We start from the raw sequence: 20,759 nt of genomic DNA, 5'->3' as shown, positions 1-20,759 counted from the left end.
AGCACCCCTGGCTTGGCCTCCAGTGCGCTAAGGGGGCAGGGAGCAGATGTCGGAAGAGGGCAGGGGAGTTTGGGAGTGGGTGGATAGGGGTCTTGGCAGACAGGGGTTGGGGCAGTCAGAGGACAGGGAACAGTGGGATTGAAGGCAGGCAGGGATTCCGGGGGGCCGTCAGGAATGTGAGGAGGGATTGGATGGAGCGGTGGGGGGCAGTCAGGGGACAGGGAAGGGGACTGGATGGGGTAGGGGTCCTGGGGGGATGGCATCAAGGAACAGCGGGGGTTGGATGGGGCAGGAGTCCCCTGGGGCGGGGGGGGGGCACAACCTCCCTTGGGGGTGAGGAAGAGGGAACCGGTTGTTAATTTTTTGGCAACTCATCACTGCCTAAATCCTATTTTCAAAAGTGACTGAGACACTTATGAGCTTAAGTCTCATTCAGAGTCATCTCTGATTTGCAAATTGGACTTAGAGCACATTTGAAAATTTGACCCCTTGCCATACTGTCTTGTGCCAATCACTGTCAGTGCTTTATAGGATGAGCCCATTTAATGGGAGAAAACCTTTTAAAACACTGATCCCAGCTTGAATCATCACTGGATGGATAGCAAGAGAATTTGTGTGCTGCTACTGCACAGACAACGTATTCAGGTATAAGTCTCTAATCCTACACTGAGTTCCATGGTGGCAGAGTCCTCTACCCACTCAGAGTTCATTACATGATGGAGGTCTAAATGCTTAACTGCTTTAGTGAAGGAATCTGCCATGTAGTATCTGTTCTTATCAGTTTAATATCTGAATGAGGCTGAAAAACTTCTACATCACACTGACCTCTAATGTGCTTTGAGATCCAAGGATAAAAAGCGCTACGTGAGAGCTAGGTATTATATGACATTTTTCTATATAGGTTTTTATCCACAAATCAGATGTATTGTGTGACAGATTTTAAGTGCCAGATTGTAGGTATAAAAGTGTAGCAATCACTCCTGCACAGAACCCCGTCAGGAAACATTCTGGTTTATATGTATGGAAACTGGGTTAGTTATCTAAGCTGCTGACAACCGCAAATTACCTTGAGCACTCTACCTTGAGCAGGGCAGTGCGGTAGAAAACTGAAGTGAATTTCACAACATTTTCTCTCCTCATCTCTCCTAATGCCCGGTGACATTTTAACAGACTTGAGCTCAACCCCACTGCTTACATGCGGCTTATTGCAGAATTGGGTCCTTGGGCAGATCTCGACAGTTCATTAATTCAAGTACAATGCACACTGGCTAAGTAAGATATCTCACAACTTTATTCCACATGGACTTGTTTCATTGAGTTACTCCCCCCACACCCATTTTCTCTTGGATTTATTTTAGCATTATGATTTTTTTCTAATTGATGTTAATGATATAGGGCCTGTGCCTGCACATGCTGTTGCTTTCCAAGTACAACCAGGTACGTTTGCAGCATGGTGCACATGTTCCTTTCATTGGCGTGGAAGCTCCCCCTCGCAATACCTTGACATTTTACCTCTAAAATGGAATCATCTTTATAGATGCTCTAAAGTTTTACATTGTTTATTTCTGAATGCAGTTTTTTTGTACATAATTCTACATGTGTAAATTCAGCTTTCATGATAAAGAGATTGCACTACAGTACTTGTACTGGGGGAATTTAAAAATACTGTGCGTTTTTTTACAGTGCAAATATTTGTAATAAAAATAAAGTGATCACTGTACACTTTCTATTGTGTTGTAACTGAAATCAATATATTTGAAAATGTAGAAAAAACATCCAAAAATATTTAATAAATTTAAATTGGTATTCTGTTTAACAGTGCGATTAATCAGGATTCATTTGAGTTAATCACATGAGTTAACTGCGATTAACTCACAGCCCTAGTAAATAGTAAAACTTTAGCATAATTAATGGTGTAATTTAGACTGATAACACAGCTGGTGTTTTCAGCAGGAACTATGACCATGGGTCTGACTTGATAAAGGGGGAATAAAGATTGGTATGAGGGACCCAGGACAATGGTTAGTTCACTCTTAAAAACTCCTTTACCTACTCAGAACCATCCTTTACAAGAAAACAAAACCGTATTTTTTAAAGTTACTCTTTATTTAAAAATTTAAGTCATCCTTTTTCTCCACCCCTAGCCTGGAACAGTTCTTGAAATGGCAGCATTCTGATACATACATGGTATGGCTTCTGATGCACTTTGCAGATACAGATGGGCGTCTGCAGCAAAGGAAAAGAAACAATTGTCTGCTGAAATGATCCACAGGCAAAGCCAAGAGGGGCCTGGCCCCATCAAATTTGATAACTGGAAGCTCCATCAGATGCACATTTTAAAAAGGCAAGATGTTCTATTTACTGTTGGCAGTTTTCAGTATGCCAATATGACAGGAGAGAGTGTTCCCCTTCAAAGAATATTTGTTCAAGCTGAGATCTGAGCTTTATTGCCAGTTCCCTCAGGGGTCCACAATGCCTGTTGGCAAAGCGACAATTTAGACTTTGGACTAATCCATCAGCTCTGGAGCTTCACTGTTACCCTGACACTTGCCATTAACAGCAAAAACGTGATTAGTCCTTGCTTGATTTCAGTGCCACGGAAAATATACACCAGTCTTCTCATGCTCGTTTCTGTGCTCGCTCATCCTGTTAAGACAAAGAAGGTGACTGCAGATACGCAGAGCCTCAGTCACAGGGTCACACAGATGTGCACAAACTGTATCAGGCAGCAATGCAGCAGAATCTGACAAATTTTCTTTCCCTTCTCTCACTCTTCCCCAGCACTACTAAAGTCCAGAAGCTGGACACCAAAGCCATCTATTTTGCAGGGACAGGTCACCAATCTCTTGACTTTAGTTTTAGGATTCTCTAAAAAGTACTGGAGCAGGAGCTTCCCCCCAGATCAGTTACCATGTGTGACTGCTCTTACGCTTAGCTGGTAAGGCCACTGATGTTCTGTTTACAGATGAAAGCACTCCTTTCTAATGGAGGGTCAGCAAATGGAACTCCTTTTCCTTGAATGTTCAAAACAGTTATGCAATTTGCAAGTTGGGGGAACTGTGTCTCAAATTCTGATCTGGCAGAAGGTTCAGGGTTTGGCTATACTTACAGCTGTACAGCGCTGGGAGTTACAGCTGTCTTCATACAGCTGTGTAGGGAAAGCGCTGCAGTGTGGCCACACTGACAGCTACCAGCGCTGCAGTGGTCACATTTGTGGCAGTGTTGGGAGTGGTGCATTATGGGCAGCTATCCCAGCGTTCAAGTGGCTGCAACGTGCTTTTCAAAAAAGGGGGGTGGGGTGGAGTGTGACAGTGAGCGTGGGGGAGGGAGAGAGAGTGTGGATTTTTGGAGCCGACATTGTGTCAGTTCCCTGCCTTGCAAATTCTGACCACTTCCCCCACCCCTCTCTCATTTACTCTTAAATGCAAATAGTCTTCAGACCAGACAAGCAATTGCTCCCACAGACACCCCCCCCCCGCCCCGCTGTTTCTCTCCTCAAGCAAACACTAGCTGTGGACATTCCCTGCCAGCCTCTGCTCCAGCAAACAGTAGCTGTGTTTGTTTTTTAGATAAGCAACTCCCGAAGCCCTGAGTTCACAACAAAACAAAGAGAGTTCTTTAGTTAAAAGCATTATGGGAAAATTCTGGAGGTCAGTTACAGCGTAGTAAGATTAATCGCTGTTTACACTGGCACTCCAGCGCTGTTCTCTTTATTCCTCTTGTCCATGTGGAGTACAACCAGCACCGTAGCCAGGGAGATGCAGCGCTGTATGTGCCTTGCCAGTGTGGACGGGGAGTAAGCTGCAGCGCTGTAAAGCCACTACCAGCGCTGCAACTCTCCAGTCTAGCCAAGGCCTCAGCCTCTGAATATAGTTACTCTATCTTCCTCTTCTCAGCCCTCAAATCCCCAGCACACTAGAGGAAATCAACAGATCTGAAGAAAGGCAGTAAAATACGTAGTATCTACTGTATTTTCAACACAGGGCCTCTCTGTTCTTTACTGACTCAAGCATCTCAATAGATCTCCATAGTTAAGAGAAAAGACACTGAACACTAATTGATGTGCAAGTCTGCAGCAGGTTACAGTGAGCTTTTTGTGCAGCTGAATTTTATACTGCAGCTCTTCATTGTTGCTGTTACCTTGACAGTTTTCTGGAGCTTGGACAGTGCTTCCTCATATTGCTGCAACAATGGCTTTAAATACTCGCTCTTTACCAGCTGCTTCTCCAGATCTGGGCTGCCAGCATCCCTCAGCATCTGCAAAAACTTCCACTCCTGCACCGCAAACAGATACAGAAAATTAAGGGGAGGAGACCATAAGCCAGGGAAGTGAACGAGTCTGGAAGGCTCCATCTAGTTTGGAAATTACTAATGAATAAAATTCACAACCAAATATAAGCTCAATTTTGAGAAGACCTGACTTTTATGCTTAAAAACTGGGTTTGCAAACTCCTGAAGAACTCACACACGAGGTCTGGAATGCAACAGAGTTCCTAGGTTGGCAGGAAACCAAGGGTTCATTTTCAGCACTGGATGTGGAAGCTCAGGCATACTGCTTTCACCGGTGTGTGAAGAGGGGCGGTGTGGCTACCTCCCTTCATGCGATGAGGTAGCATAACTAAGAATTCATACTCAATACAGCCAAACCAGGACATCTTCACAATCAATGAAGAGTAATTAAGTAGTCTCTATGAAAAATGTGCTGTACAGATACCACTGAAGGGAAAGCAGAACTGGACTGCACGTGAATGGATGGAGGAAAATTACATTAACCCCACTCCTCCTCGCCACTCTGCTGTGCTTCACTTCAGAATTGCTGCCAGGACTATGACTCACCTGCACTTTCAGGAGCATGGTGAATGCTAATCCCACCTTGCCAGCTCGAGCTGTTCTTCCAACTCTGAAATCAGATAAAAGAGGCCAACCTCAATGTTGGTTTAACTGTCCCTCTGTTCCCCCCTCAGCTGCAGCACATTCCTTCCCACCTTGCCCCCACAAGAGTTCTTGAAACCTGAAGAGGACTATTCAGATTATTTCTACAAGTACGATCAGTATAAGTAGGCCTCCTGTACATAAACACAAGAGATTTATATTTCAGGGCTTGATCTTCAGAAGTGCTGACCCTACAGTCCTCATTGATTTCAACTGGAGTTGAGGCCCTCAGCACTTCTGAAAATCAGGCCATCAGTGTTTGGGACCATCCAGGGCAATATCCACATTTCCTATAAATCAGGCCTGGTATAGTAGGAAGCAGCCCTAATTTAGAATAGAGTCATTGTAATGACACAAGCCAAAGGCTTAATTTTGACTCAACAACTGCTTTCATATTGAATTAACAGCTCTATTGCAATGGAATTAAAAACTTCTCACACCACAGACTTTGTGTGTGTACATGAAGAATGCTTAAACGTCTAAAAAGTCATATCCAAAAGAGACGTTATCATCCAAATTCATGTCTCTTCTTTGTATTCCTCATCCACTCACCGGTGAATATAAGTCCTGATGAACTGAGGGGCATCATAGTTTATCACACACTTCACTCCTTTAACGTCAATCCCTCGAGCAGTGGCATCTGTGCTGATTAACCTGTTTTATGTTTTAAAGAAAAGAAACTAGTAGTGTTCATTTTCAGGTCTGTTGCATGGCATAAAGCAATTGCCCAGTGACACTGCAAATTCTGATAACTGGATATGGAGCAGCTCACAATACGTTACTAATCTCCCTCATCAAGCTAGCCAGACAAAAAGAGAGGGCTGGGTCTTTGGAGCAAAAGATAGCACCACGAATCACACCACAGATTTATTAGCTATACCAGCCATATTAGACACCTGCAGGGAAAATCCATTCCAGTGATATACTAAGCACTTCTGGAAGTTTCTTTTCTATTGACATAAACAATGACACCATTGGAGTTTCCCGGTTTGGTAGACACAGAGGATATTAGCAGCACTATATGTGGAATTTTTAGTCAGGTGACTCCTATCAAAGTAATTGGGAGCTAAATGCCCACAAACCATATTGAAAACGCACCCAAGTGTTTGTGCTCAAAGCATTCGAAACAGGACAGCTGAACAGCCACTGCAAAGAGAGGTTTGTATTAAAACAAAATATGTATTTTAATATGGTTACCCTTTCATGAAAGGTTCTCAAGGACACTTGTCAGGCAATGAGTACTCAATGCCCCATCAGCATTAAAGAAACTGAAGCACAAGATTAAGCACTATACCTCAGGTCACAGCAAATCAGTGACAGCACTGGGAACAAAAATCTAGACCAGGGGTCAGCAACCTTTCAGAAGTGCTGTGCTGAGTCTTTGTTTACTCGGTTTAATTCAAGGTTTTGCATGCCGGTAATACATTTTAAACCTTTGTAGAAGGTCTCTTTCTATAAGTCTATAATATATAACTAAACTATTGTTGTATGTAAAGTAAATAAGGTTTCAGAATGTTTAAGAAGCTTCATTTAAAATTAAATTAAAATGCAGAGCCCCCCAGACTGGTGGCCAGGACCTGGGCAGTGTGAGTGCCACTGAAAATCAGCTCACGTGCTGCCTTCAGCATCCGTGCCATAGGTTGCCTACCCCTGATCTAGACAGTCAGTCTAGCAGGTTCTTGCTACTAGATTACATTACTTCTATTCATAATAGCCCCTGTAGTAAAGCAGCATCGTTTTTTTATTGTGCGCCAATAAAAACCTGATCTGCAGAAAGGCTCAGACTTTCAGAATTACACGTGTGCTTTGTGCATTTACTGCCATTGCACATGACAAATGCTCATGCAATTTAGCAGCTAGATTCTAAGTGGCCATTTGCAGACACAAGTAGGTCAACTGTACAAAAAATTACAGTAAATACACACACAAAAGCACCAGCATCTGCACATTCAGAAAATGTGAGTCTCAGGCTATGGCTACACTACAGAGCTTACAGCAGTGCAGCTGCATTGCTGTAATGCTCCTAGTGCAGATACTTTAAGCTTATGGAGGCGGCTTTTCCATCGACTTCATTACTTCAGCTCCCGCGAGTGGCGGTAGCTATGTCAGCAGGAGAAGCTCTCCCACCAATGCAGCGCTGTCTAAATCGATGCTTATGTCAATGTCACTTACGTTGCTCAGGGAGAGTGCTTACTCATATCCCTGAGCAACATAACTTATACTAAAGTATGTTGCAGTCTGTACATACCCTAAACCTCCCACTCAGTTCACAAGTTGGATTTTGTAAGCTCGGTTTTGCAGATGAGTTTGTTTTACTACATACACGTTTCTATTACTCTCTCTACACTGGAAGTAGCCTGGGTTAGTACCGAAAAAAAAAAACCGCCCACCAAAAAACCCCAGACACACATACACACACTCATCTGAGACACTCACAGTTGTATCTTCCCCCGTTCAAACTCCTTCAGGGTCCTCTGTCTCTCACTTGGAGTCAGCCGGGAAGAGAACTCAGCCACATTCACTCCACCAAAGGCTTGAATCAGTAAGAACAATCTATTTGGAAGTGGGTGGGGAGATAAAACAGTCATGAATTTACCCAGCTGATGTCTACAGGTACACATAGTCAGTACCCCGTCAATGAACTCACCTGTGGGAAGTCTGCTTGGAGTTGGTAAAACAGAGCACCCGGGTGAATTTCATTCTCAGCATGAAATACAAGAGGAACAAAGGTTTGGAATTCAGGTTACAGGGTACATAATATTGCTGCAAGGGACAGAGAAGAAACAGTAAATTTTAAAAATGTTGCTCTTCACATGGACTCTTCTCCCAAACCTACTTATCCGAGCTTCTTTCTTACTTACAAACCCCTTCACTATTACACATAACTGATCGCATAGTGCCAGCTCCTTTGGGACAAGTCATGCAGGGAAGATAACATGGTCTAAGTGGAGACAACACGGGACTGAGGCAGGAGACCTGTGTTCTACTCGTCTCTGACACTGATGCACGGTGCAGTGTCAGGCAAAAATAACACTGTGCCTCAATTTCCCAATCTCTAAAAGAAGATAATGATGCATACTTGTCTTTGTTATATACTTGTGGTCTACATCTGGAAAGTGTGATGTAAGTGCTATGTATTACTTTTATCTTATTATCACACTCCTTAGTGATGGTGCGTCTCATCCTCTTTTAAAGGAGTATCTGTGTAAAAAAGCCCTGTTCTGAGATGGACAGGTGGAAATCCATCAATAGGTATGCATATGTAGAGCTACACAAGTAGGACCTATCTGTTCCCTTAACCATTTCTCCTCCTGATCCTCAGTAATGCAAGACTGCCTGGGGAAGAAATGCTTTTATTCATGGGATAAAATTAAGGGAAAAATGTAACCACATTTCCAGAAGCAGATCAAGCTGCTTTGAGTCTGATGTGTTCTTCAGGTGTAACCTATTCCAGTGCCCTCCCTCTTGGAAAGCTGCCCAGCAAGATACCTGCTATGGCTGCAAGAGGATAAATCACCTTCTTACCGAAAGTCCCTCAGGAAGAGTGTATTTCTTTTCAGCATTCTGTTCCGTTTCTGTCCCAGCTGTGACAGCTCGTTTCTCAGAGTAGACAGATGTGAAGAGGCGAGGCTGGTACAAGCCCAGCTCCTGCAGTTTCTCTGGGTTCCGAGTCAGTGTGGCTGAGAACAGCAACTTCTGTAGTGGTATCTGGGGACAGCAGGTGCTGAGACAGACAGCGTGCAGGCATTGAGCATTAGGGCAGACGGGAGGAATGCCACATTTTACTCCTCCACTCTATCATCATCTGAAAAATCTGAGAAGTCATTAACTCTTCCTGGAACTCTCTTCCTGACCCAATCCACTTCCTGCAAGTCACTTTGCAATCCCCTGCCCCTTTAAGCGTGCTTATATGGCTAGTGGTCTAATTAGTTCAAAGCAGTTAATATCAACTAAAAAAAAAACACAACCCACCCGTAAGCCCCATCACTCCTTCCCCCAGTGAATGCACCAGCTTCCCAGGTGACCAGGCAATCTTCATGTTTTCACCTTGGTCTTAACCCCAACCCCTCCTTCAGTTTTCTCCTCCTGTTGTTCTGATTTAATCTTGTTCTGGGCAGGTAACCTGCCTGTATGTATTCTGTGAAAGGCCATGTATGTCTATGGTGCTACACTGAAACAACAATTACAGACAAATAAGTAAGGGGAGGTCCAGCAAACATTCTGCCAATTTCTTTATAGGGGAGCTGTGATAGTTCTGGTGCAACTCAGTCAGCTATAAAAACATAGCGATTGGTCCTCAAAGTTCTGTGAATTTTTGCTTTCTTTAATGCCTCCCTAATCTAGCTGGAGAAAGGATTAATTGATCGAGATGGTAAAGTTTACTTTAAAAAGCATAGGTCAATTCCTAGCATCAGCTCTTTGTCATCTGCATTTTCAAGCTACTGAAAAACAGCAGACTTGATTAGTGGTATGTTTTCTAACTGAATGAGTACTGGAGTGTACACAACAATTAACATCCAAATGGAGCGGACAACAAAACACCAGCACTGAATAGAGGGGTAATCTGGAGTCGTCCTCTGCAGTACTGATTCAGCAGAGTGCATTTTCCAAGTTACCTGGCTGCCGTTACAGGTCCTGGTTCTGTCCTCTGAAAAAGCATGTTGGTGCCAGAGTCGTCTTCGGCTCGGAACACTGCTTTTACCACTTGATGCAGCCATTTCTGGTGCATGTCATCTATCATACGGTCAGCTTCATCTATAATCTGCACTCAGACAGAAACAGCCCTTGTTGTTAGGCTCTTCTTGGTGCTGCAGCTTTCTTCCTACTCACATTAAACCCCACTCTTTATAACAGGCAGAAAACATTTCTGCTTGGGATAAACAAATGACAGAAGGGAGTGTGCACATGCATGCATGCACGCACATACTCCTTGTGTATATGCACAAATTTTTAATTAGCCAAACTATCTAGCTTTAAAAAGAAAAATTAAAAAAAAATGAGCAGAGTTTTAATATGGGAGCTGAATCCTACATTTAGGTCCTTGCATAGGCATCTAAACACCTGATTGATAGATTCCAAGGCCAGAAAGGACCATTGTGATAATCTAATCTGACCTCCTGTACAACAAAGAACTTCTCAAAAATAATTCTTAGAGCATGTCTTTTAGAAAAAGATTCCATCTTATCTTACAGCATTCAGTGGCCAAACTGAAGGGCGACCTTTAGTCCCCTTTGATAAATAGATTTGGTTTCACTTAAATCCACTGGCTAATTAACACCACATGGCTTTAAATGACATAAGGGAAATCAGATCTTCAATACCATGAATAAACAAGGCACCAAACAAATGTGGTCCCACTGCATATTCTGATATACTGGTGAGTTATTATAAATTTGATAATTTACGGTGAAATCTTGGTTTTGATTGTTGAAGTTAGACCCGTTAAATTTTATTTTTGTAGATTTTTCCCCTCCAGGTGTTTACATAAAATGCCATTTCTGGAGGCAGACACTAGAATTAGATGGACCGATAATCTGAAAGGCGCGGCAGGTCCTATACACAGATGTGTATATGCACCAGGAGTACAAAAAGATGTAGAGTAGGAATTACAGACACAAAGAACCTTGTGATAGTCAGCTCAGTAGATCTGATTGTTTTAACGCACCAGAAAGCGAAGTTGTCTCAGGCTAAACCCTGGAGTCTGGTCAATATGATCCACAAGTCGTCCAGGTGTGGCCACAATGATATCAGCCAGACTGCAGTAACCCATCACTCTGAAAAGACAAATGTCCTGTCACCAAGCCGCTTCCTGCTGTGCACAGTATAGTAAGATCAATGTAACACGTTCCCGTGACCAACAAGTACCTGGTTTGCTTTTCCTCCCTTTCTCACTTCACTTAATTGAGGAATAAGTAGTCAAATAAACCATTTACATTAAAGAATGTGTATGTAGGATACTCGAGGCCATGCTTTGCCTGGAGAGCTGAGATGGAGAACTAGCTTATTTCAGATAGATTTGGCGAATGCTTCACAGCTAAATAATTGGAAATTATCTGGCGTGTAACCCTTTTTTAGCCAGTGTTATAATGTGGGATGCAGGGCACCAACATTGCCCCAATCCTGGGTTCTCTTAGAAGCAGTTATGTCTCTGTTGAGAACCTAACTGCAAAGATAAAATAAGACGACAGAACTGAAACCCAGGCTGAATAAAAAGCAAACCTACAAAGCAGTCACACGGGGGGAGCCACGGGGATAGCTCAGTGGTTTGTGCATTGGCCTGCTAAACCCAGGATTGTGAGTTCAATCCTTGAGGGAGCCACTTAGGGATCTGGGGCAAAAATCAGTACTTGGTCCTGCTAGTGGAGGCAGAGGGCTGGATTTGATGTCCGTTCAAGATCCCTTCCAGTTCCGGGAGATAGGATCTCTCCATTAATTTATTTTATTTTATAATTTAACAAAAGAGTTTCCTAGGGCAGTAGTTAAAAAAAAAAAATCCATCAGCTCTGGAAAGAGACAGATCTTATAACACCAGACAAGAGCAGAAAGCACTAATTGCTAAGGATCCCAGTAAGGAGGGACATCCTCCATCCTTCCAATTTCATGATCAATTTGATTTCTGAAGGTGCAACGACAGACAGCCACTTCTTCCCCCATCCCCGAGCGGGCTGCTGATCCCAAGGACAGACTCTATTGCGTAAGTAGCAGTTTATACTCTGTGTTTCTATCCTACTAAAGCTAACAAAACTTTAGTAATTGTAGCTACTACCATAAAATGCTGCTCCTAGCATTCTGGCAAGCAGAGATTTTAAACAATATCTAGTATATGAAACTATCGTTCAGAAAAACTAACGTGATGCAACCTAACATGATGCAATAGCCTGCACTTCAACCTCTCCAGCACTGAGATAAAGGGTTGAGAGATCTGAGTTGATGATGATGATTGGAGATATACCCCCTATTTCCTAGAACTGGAAGGGACCTCAAAAGGTCAAAGGTAAAACATTAACCAAAACAAATATTTAACCTACGTTCTCTGTACAAGAGTTTCCTGCTCCTTCCCGAAAGATTTCTGCCCAGTAACCAAAACAACCTTCAGATCCGTCCCATCAGTGTAGATGTTGAATACTTTACTCACCTGCAGAGGAGAGATGTGAATTGTTAGCTACTTTGACAGTTGTTTATGACAATGCTTTCTGTTATGTTAGCCAGTATCAAACCCAGTTAGTCTTCAACCTACTTCACATGGTAGAAATCACATGTGTTTGGGCAGTGGGTTTAAAGCACCAGCCTTTCGCTTGCCTTAAATTCAGCTCAGAAAAAGAGAGGGAAAAAAGTCTCTTACCTGCTGTGCCAGTTCTTTGGTGGGCAAAACTGCCAGAGCTCGCACCTGACAAACCACTCGTTTTAACAGAGCCTGCCAAAACAAAGGCCGAAATGAGCACTTGAAAGCTAGTGGGGCCTCTGTACACAGTCTGGGCAAGTGGGTGGCATCCTAGTAATGTCCCAACACTTACTAATTCATTTATTCCCTGCTATCTTCCTCAACCCCTCACATGATGTTCTTTGGCCACAGAAGCTGGATGGGGCACTGAAGTTAATAGGAATTGTATCTAGGCAACTCTGAAGTTATTTCTTCCTGACTTCCCTACCTACCTCAAGAGGCTTCCATTTTACAGCTTGCCTGAGAAACAAAGGCAACTGTGGCCCTCTCTGTTACAACTATACACCTTGGCTGAACTCACCTGTACCACAGGGATGACGAAAGACAGTGTTTTACCACTGCCTGTAGGGGCCGAGACACAGATATCGCTGGGCTGGTATCCTCCTCTCCCTACCAAAAAGCCACTGGACGCACTCTCCAAAATGGCAGGAATCACCTCTCGCTGAACTGAACAGAAGGAAAATGAGGATCAGAAAAAGGCAATAACTGGGCCAAAGTCTATCTGCCAAATGCTATTAAAAACTGTACAAGGTCATCTCCTTCTATGTCTTGGAAAGCCTTGTGTTCTCCCTGCTGTTAAGTTAGGTTTTCTGGTGCGAATATGGAAGATCTAGAGCTCAAAAGAGCTCTTCACTACTCAGGGGAACCCCAGTTCATTTTGGGGAAGCTGTTTCACATTCTTTCATCAGGGTCTTTTTAAACTGGCTATAAACCAAAGATTAAATCAATTTGTTGTTTCGGAAAGTGACCCCTGACTAGATATAAGCAACGATTATGTGGGCTTCCCTATACAAGTAATTCAGCTGCCTCTAAATCCAAATTTAGCTCCCCCTTGTAGCTCACTATGTAATTTTTTCTTGTTTGCTTATGTATCAAGGTGATGAAAATGTGAACAGAATGATCTTAGGCAGGAGTTTAACAAGAATAACCACTTAACTATTTAGTATTTTTTAAAATCTTCCTTTCACTGGGAGACAGCACAGAGCCCGTTTCTTCAAGGCTGAGGGCAGCTGTGTACTCTCTGCCTAAAAAGATGGTTCTTACTCTCATCTGGAGCTAATCCTGCAAGGGGCTAAATGCTCCCAAGTCAAGTCAACTTCAGTGGGAGCTGATGGTGCCCAGCTTCCTGTAGCTCTGGGTCCTTGAGGAGAAGTTACAAATGAAGCAAGAGCAAATTAGTCAAGACAAAAGCTTTGACTGCAACCTGTGAGACTTTTCCCTTCTCCTTCGGAGAGCTCTGGCTTATTAGCCAACTTTGAACTAAATATCCACTAACAAATCATCTATGAGTCTCTTCCTCACCGCATATTATGTGTTAGTTTTATATTGCATCTATTGATCAAGAACAGCAGAAGCAGTAAATTATTGAACTTATTTCCTCACAGTGTATACTATAAACTGAAGACAAGGGGTTCTGGACTTCAAAGTATAAGAGTCTGTGATTGACATAAGGAGAGTAATTGAGGAGAGCATACCAACAACTCATTACACTCTGCTATGTGTCCTAGAACAGCAAAATATTAAATAGTGAAATAATTTAAAATAGAAAACGTCTGAGCTAGATCTGCAGTTCTTTGATGGTCTTCTAATGCAGACTAAGACCTGATAACTAATTACATTTGTGATCTGGATTTAAGTCTTTTAAAGTAAAAGGTTAACGCACTAACCCCTTGTAATAATTCTACGTTTGTTTTAATTCCTTTGTCTTAATCAAATCAACAATGTGCAATATACATACTACCAATAAGACCTTCCAGTGGAGATCTTACAGAGGTTTGTCCCTACCTAGTGCATGTCATAACCTCTACATATACACCAGGCATGGCCAGCCTGTGGCTCTGGAGCCACATGTGGCTCTTCAGAAGTCAATATGAGGCTCCTTGTATAGACACTGACTCTGGGGCTGGAGCTACAGGCGCCAACTTCCCAGTGTGCTGGGGGGTGCTCACTGCTCAACCCCTGGCTCTGCCACAGGCCCTGCCCCCACTCCACCTCTTCCTCTGAGCCTGATGTGTCCTCACTTCTCCCCCTCCTGCACGCCATGAAACACGAAACAGTTGATTAGGAGGTGTGGGGAGGGGGCGAGAGGTGATGATTGGCGTGGCTGCTGGTGGGTTGCTGATGTATTACTGTGGCTCTTTGGCAATGTACATGGGTAAATTCTGGCTCCTTCTCGGGATCAGGCTGGTCACCCTGTTATACATAAAAGCAGCAAAGAATCCTGTGGCACCTTATAGACTAACAGACGTTTTGGAGCATGAGCTTTCGTGGGTGAATACCCACTTCCTCAGATGCATGTAATGGAAATATCCAGGGGCAGGTATATATATGTGTGCTAGCAAGCAAGCTAGAGATAACGAGGTCAGTTCAATCAGGGAGGATGAGGCCCTGTTCTAGCAGTTGAGGTGTGAAAACCAAGAGAGGAGAAACTGGTTCTGTAATTGGCAAGCCATTCACAGTCTTTGTTCAATCCTGAGCTGATGGTGTCAAATTTGCAGATGAACTGAAGCTCAGCAGTTTCTCTTTGAAGTCTGGTCCTGAAGTTTTTTTGCTGCAGGATGGCCACCTTAAGGTCTGCTATAGTGTGGCCAGGGAGGTTGAAGTGCTCTCCTACAGGTTTTTGTATATTGCCATTCCTAATGTCTGATTTGTGTCCATTTATCCTTTTCCGTAGAGACTGTCCAGTTTGGCCGATGTACATAGCAGAGGGGCATTGCTGGCATATGATGGCGTATATTACATTGGTGGATGTGCAGGTGAATGAACCAGTGATGGTGTGGCTGATCTGGTTAGGTCCTGTGATGGTGTCGCTGGTGTAGATATGTGGGCAGAGTTGGCATCGAGGTTTGTTGCATGGATTGGTTCCTGAGCAAGAGTTATTATGGTGTGGTGTGCAGTTACTGGTGAGAATATGTTTCAGGTTGGCAGGTTGTCTGTGGGCAAGGATTGGCCTGCCACCCAAGGCCTGTGAAAGTGTGGGATCATTGTCCAGGATGGGTTGTAGATCCTTGCTTGCTAGCCACATATATATACCTGCCCCTGGATATTTCCATTACATGCATCTGAGGAAGTGGGTATTCACCCACGAAAGCTCATGCTCCAAAACGTCTGTTAGTCTATAAGGTGCCACAGGATTCTTTGCTGCTTTTACAGATCCAGACTAACACGGCTACCCTCTGATACTGTTATACATAGAAATACCACAGCTCCACCTCGTGTCCAAGTATGGAACAGCAAGTTTTTTCTAAGATTGATCAGTCTCCATCCAGCTCTGTTAGTGAAGATGACTGGTCCCCAAGTAACCACTTAAAGTTACAAAATCCACACCACACTGGCTAAAGTATCATATTCTTGTCAGCTTTTGGGAAATTTTGGAATTTGTTTCCAAATCTCCCCCCCCCCCCCCAAAAAAAAAAAAAAGCCACTCATCTCCAGCATTCCCCAGAGCCCTGATTTTCTAGCAAGTTCTATCATACACAAACACACAAATTGAGTTGTTTGAATAATGGAGAAGTTAGCTGATTTAAAAAAAACCCAAACCAAATAAATATTAAAGGTACCTGGGAAAAAGGACTCGATTCCATTCATTTGCAGCTTCTTTAGCAGTTTGGGATGGATTCCCTCAACATCCTGGATTGGAACTAGGTTCTCTTTTATGCGTTTATGGACCAGCTTGGGTTGAGCAAGCCACTGTGGTAGGATGGGCTGAATCTGGAAACAAAAGTGAATGAACCCTGAAATAGATTCTCAGCAACCAGCCTAAAACTGAAGTTCCTTTAATGCAGGGGAAAAAGTTAGTGTAACACAATCAGTAACTAATTAGTATTCAGTATTTTTAAAACAATTATCACTGTGGCAAGATTTTATGCCTTAAGAGAATACAAACTTTTCTGTAGAAAATCTTAACATATTGTCCCAAAGTAACACACAAGTAGCAAGTTACAGGCTTGAAGATAGGCCAAAACTGTGCATCTCTGCACTTGCACAATTACAAGTTTAGTATCTGCACAAAGTTTTCAGGATTGGGACCTTACACACGGACCATACCATTAAAAAAAATGAAATAAAACAGTAAAACATCTGAAGAGCAAATTGAAATGAAAGGGCAGTCAACCATGTATTATACATCAGGATTACATTTAAAACAATGCTGAATGTATCAAGAAGACTGCATAGTCAATAACATTGTTTTATTTTTTGTGTACTTTATAAAATTTATTTATTTAGAAAGGCTAGTAAGTCATGTATTACTGAAATGACTTATATCATAAGCCTGACAATGCGATATATAAAGCATGTTAGAATACTCCTTCTCTGACTCAAACAACACAAACAGAACAAATTCCATGGCCAGTTGGTTACCTTCTGTACTGCTCTTCTGTCATAACCTCCCAAAACCAAGAAACTAGAGGGTGGTGGCATTGCTTTTTCATTCGAAGTAGGTTTCCACACTTCCTCCTTCGTACTTTGATTTCCTTTAACTTTTTCACTACCATCCTTCTCAGCAATTTCAGCTCCATTTGTCTCAACTTCTGTTGGAATGTCCCTCTCAGCTTGGTGTCTCTTCAAATTACTTTTATTTTCCTGTTGTCTATTGTTTTCATCAAGATCTGAAATTTTGGTAGAAGGAATAAAATGCTAAAAATCAGACAGTGGGACAGAAAAAAAAATGGAAGGTTTTTTTTGTTTTTGTTTTTTTTTACTAATTAGGGTTTCCAGGATCTAAAAATCCACCCACGTTCTCATTTCTCTTTCCAATCCTAAGGTTGAATGTAGCTCTAACTGCCCTTTTGATATTGTTAAATGAGTGGTTAACTTTCCATACTTATGTGCATACCCTCCTACCCTCACACACCAGTTTTCAGGTTCCAGTTGTAAACCAGAACCAGAAGTTCAGAATTTTTCATTTCCTTCTAAAATAAAAAATTTGACATTGAATTTTAACAATTAAATCCTATGCTTTCAGTTTTGTTTTCACCTGCTTCAATTTTCTTTTGAGACAGACTTGATTTTTTCCCATTTTCATTTTTCTTCTTCTTAGCTGGAATGTAGCCATTGGCAGTCTCACCAGCTAGGTCAGAGTCTGCCTCTGCCAAAGGCTTCTCAGAATCACTGCTCACTTGGTGGTCCTTCCTCAGCTTCTTTTCCTCTTCTCCACAGGAACCCTCACTGCTCTGTCCTCTCTTCCTTTTTGCTTCTCTCTGATATTCATTTTCAGAATCAAATCCAGAGTTTTTGAGCTTTTGGTGGAGTTCATTTTCTGTTTTCTTTTGTTTTAATTCATCAGAAGGCAAAAGCACCTGCTGCTGCTTTTTCAGTTGCCTGGCTCTAGCTTGCTCACGAAGCCGTTCTAACAGGGCCTGTGACCGGTCCTCAGTAGCGTCCTCCTCACCACCAAGGTATCTGAATGTTTCACAAATAAAATACTTTAAACATACCACATCAAGCACTATAACAAAGCTGTAGCCACCCTTTTCACATCTTTACTGGCAGAGAAAAGGCAACAAAATCCAGTTTCAGTTAACTAGATACTGTAAGAAGCCACAGTAATCTAGCCCAGTGGCTCTCAACATTTCCAAACTACTATATCCCTTTCAGGAGTCTGATTTGTCCTGCGTACCCCCACGTTTCACCTCACTTAAAAACTACTTGCTTGCAAAATCAAACATAAAAATTCAAACGTGTCAAAGCACACTATTACCAAAAAATTGTTTATTTTCTCATTTTTACCATATAATTATAAAATAAACTAATTTGAATATAAATATTGTGCTTACATTTCCACATATAGTATACAGAGACATATAAACAAGTAATTGTAAGAAATTTTTATTTGTACCAACTTCACTAGTGCTTTTTACATAACCTACTGTAAAAGTAGGTAAATATCTAGATGAGCTGACATACCCCCTGGAAGACACTTGTGTACCTCAAGGGGTACATGTACCTCTGGTTAAGAAGCACTGCTCTAGTCTACAACTTTGCAGCCAGTTAAGAATACTTCCTTTTGTATTTTCATATTAACCACTGTAATGCAGGCATTTAAACCAAAGTCTTATAACTGTAGAGAAAATATTGAAAACATGACACAAGTGCAGCCCGAAGGCTCCAAAACCTGACAGCAAACTACAATAACTCATTACTTAAGACGAAATAGGAGTTTTAAGACAATCTCGTGGGGGGCTGCCTAGTGGTTTGCGTGTTTGCGCGGGGAATGGAGGGGACCCCCCCCCATACATGGTGTGAAATACTATTTAACGTACCGTGGATGAGTTACAGAGGTAACGCTGCGCTACAGATCCCTGCCCACAGCCTGGCACAGCAGTAACGCCCCCAGACACCCGCTCTCAGCTGGGCCTGTGTTCTCCACACCCACGAGGGGCAAGCGAGCAGACCCTCCCCTAGAGCGCCGCGCCGCGCCGCCAACACACGCGGGCCTGGCCGCTGCCGCCACCACCTCCCTCTACTCCACGCGCCACCCCCGCTTACCTGTTGATACGGAAAAGCGCCATTGTACCCCGGCTCCACTTCCGGATCCTGCATCAGCCCGCCCCGGAACGCTACTCGCGCTCTCAAATTACGTCACAGGCGCAGCAGACACCTTAGCGACTGAGGGGACCATAGAGATTTGCACAGCTAGAGGGCCAGGTGGCCGCCATCGCCCCCTACAGCCCGGGAGGCGCGAAGAGGCAGTTGGTGCCTTTGGGCAGCTCAGCCTGGCTCCGCCCTAGGCCTCGCCTGGCATGGGCAGCCCTTTACTCTGCCTTCAGACTCTGGCCGCCTGACTGGGCCAAACCCCAGCCAAGGAGTGTCCCCTGCACAGCCCCCTCCTCTCCGCTAGCCAGGCCTGGACACACCTCAGCTGGCAGCCTCCTAAGACCCAGGCTGGTCACCCCTGCAGAGCCCCCCTGCGGTCTGGGGCTGGGCAGCACCATCAAGTAGCACCAGGGGTCCTGCCCCCATCCCCGCTAGCAGCTCTCTGCTGGCCCCTGGGTATGGGACACAGGCTAATCACACTGTGTTGTACATGGGAACCAGGAGCATTCCAAGTCCTTGGCCACCCAGGAAAGCCTGCCCGCGGCAGGCTTTACTCAGCAACAAGTCCGAGAAGGGATTGTCCTTTGTATCTTCTTCCACTGGGGGAATGAAATATGCCAGCTCAAGCCAATGGGCAAGTAGAATTTTTTTATTTCCTGAAAGAAACTTTATTGTTTTATATCCATATCTGGAAATATTTAACACATTTTTATAGGAACAAAGCTGGAGTTTATAACCTTCACTGATGACCAGCAGGCTCTTCTTCCATTAGTGGGATTATTTCTCCTGTCTCTAGAATTTTGTCATCTGGGAATACTTTGGGCTTCACTTCAATAATGCCATATGGCATTTTCATTACATGGTATTTGACATAGTAGTGAACAATCCAGGCAGGAATAATTATCCCAGTTACAGTAAATACACAAGCTTTGTACAGCTTGAAAGTCTGCAGCCGCCAAACGGAGCCCGGCTGCAGGAAGTGCTCCCAGAAGCTGGCCACTGGCCTGAGTTTCGGAGGGGGCAGGACCGGCTCACGCGGACTCAGCTCCTGGTTCTTGAGCCAGCAGTGCCGCAGGGCACACAGCTGCTGCAGCTTCTCATTGGGGGTGTAGCCAGTCATCCCGAGCCCTGAGACAGCCGTGCGCCTCTTACCTGCAAGGCATGTGCCACTGACAGCTAAAGAACATTCTTGTGCACCTACTCAGCCAATGAGCTTGTGAATATGTGAGTAAATGTGCTTTACACACAGATTTAAACACCACCCCTATGAAATGGGCAATGAAAGGACATTTGGATTACAATGCATTTAAGATGTACTTTCATGCGATAAACAATATGGAATTAAAAAGGAACAAAGAAGCGTGCTACCTCAGTTTTGATCACTGATCAATTACTCTGCTTGCTGCCTGAACAGGAGCTATGTGTAGACCTATCTATTACTTTTGCACTACACAGATCTCAGATTGAATCCCTAGAGGAATATGCTAAACACAGGGCAAGGCTTCCTCATGCTGCTCTATACTTAAGGCAGATTTCTTAACTAAACAAATCCTGATGGGACTTCCTTCTCCTGAAACCTCAAGGCTGATAAGGCAACCTCCACAGAAATGCCAGGAGCTGGCAATCATTTCATGTTTTTAGTTTTGAAAGGCAGCGATGCTACTCTTTCAAGCATCATAGGAAATACATGCACAATTCTATGATGTTTGAAAGAGTAAGAGCTCATTCTAACTACCACTCTTATGGTGCCAGTATTCAATCTGAATCAGTTTGCACTGAGTCACGTGAAAAGTTTGAGACTTATTTGGCCTCATAAGAGCATCCTTGTTCATAGGACACAGTGGTTCAA

At 43.4% G+C, this 20,759-nt stretch overlaps 1 protein-coding gene and 1 pseudogene across 1 annotated transcript; both read right to left on the bottom strand.

Moving 5' to 3' along the window:
- Positions 1-2,080: 2,080 nt before the first annotated feature.
- Positions 2,081-18,941, bottom strand: DDX51 (DEAD-box helicase 51). The gene is made up of 16 exons (XM_030582485.1): positions 18,863-18,941; positions 17,352-17,776; positions 16,736-16,983; positions 15,934-16,084; positions 12,675-12,820; positions 12,275-12,346; positions 11,961-12,067; positions 10,598-10,706; positions 9,549-9,694; positions 8,458-8,656; positions 7,580-7,695; positions 7,369-7,485; positions 5,485-5,586; positions 4,837-4,900; positions 4,141-4,275; positions 2,081-2,646 (listed from the first exon to the last, which is right to left on the bottom strand). The coding sequence occupies exons 1-16, from the start codon at positions 18,883-18,885 to the stop codon at positions 2,620-2,622; spliced, it is 2,187 nt and encodes a 728-aa protein (XP_030438345.1). The 5' UTR covers positions 18,886-18,941; the 3' UTR covers positions 2,081-2,619.
- A 608-nt stretch (positions 18,942-19,549) lies between these two features.
- LOC115661142 lies at positions 19,550-20,675 on the bottom strand (annotated as a pseudogene).
- Positions 20,676-20,759: the final 84 nt, after the last annotated feature.

The sequence above is a fragment of the Gopherus evgoodei genome, chromosome 13, assembly GCF_007399415.2.
Source record: "Gopherus evgoodei ecotype Sinaloan lineage chromosome 13, rGopEvg1_v1.p, whole genome shotgun sequence".
Classification (NCBI taxonomy): Eukaryota; Metazoa; Chordata; order Testudines; family Testudinidae; genus Gopherus; species Gopherus evgoodei.
The sequence above is the reverse complement of the archived record's forward strand: the minus strand, read 5'-3'. Positions and strand labels throughout refer to the sequence as shown.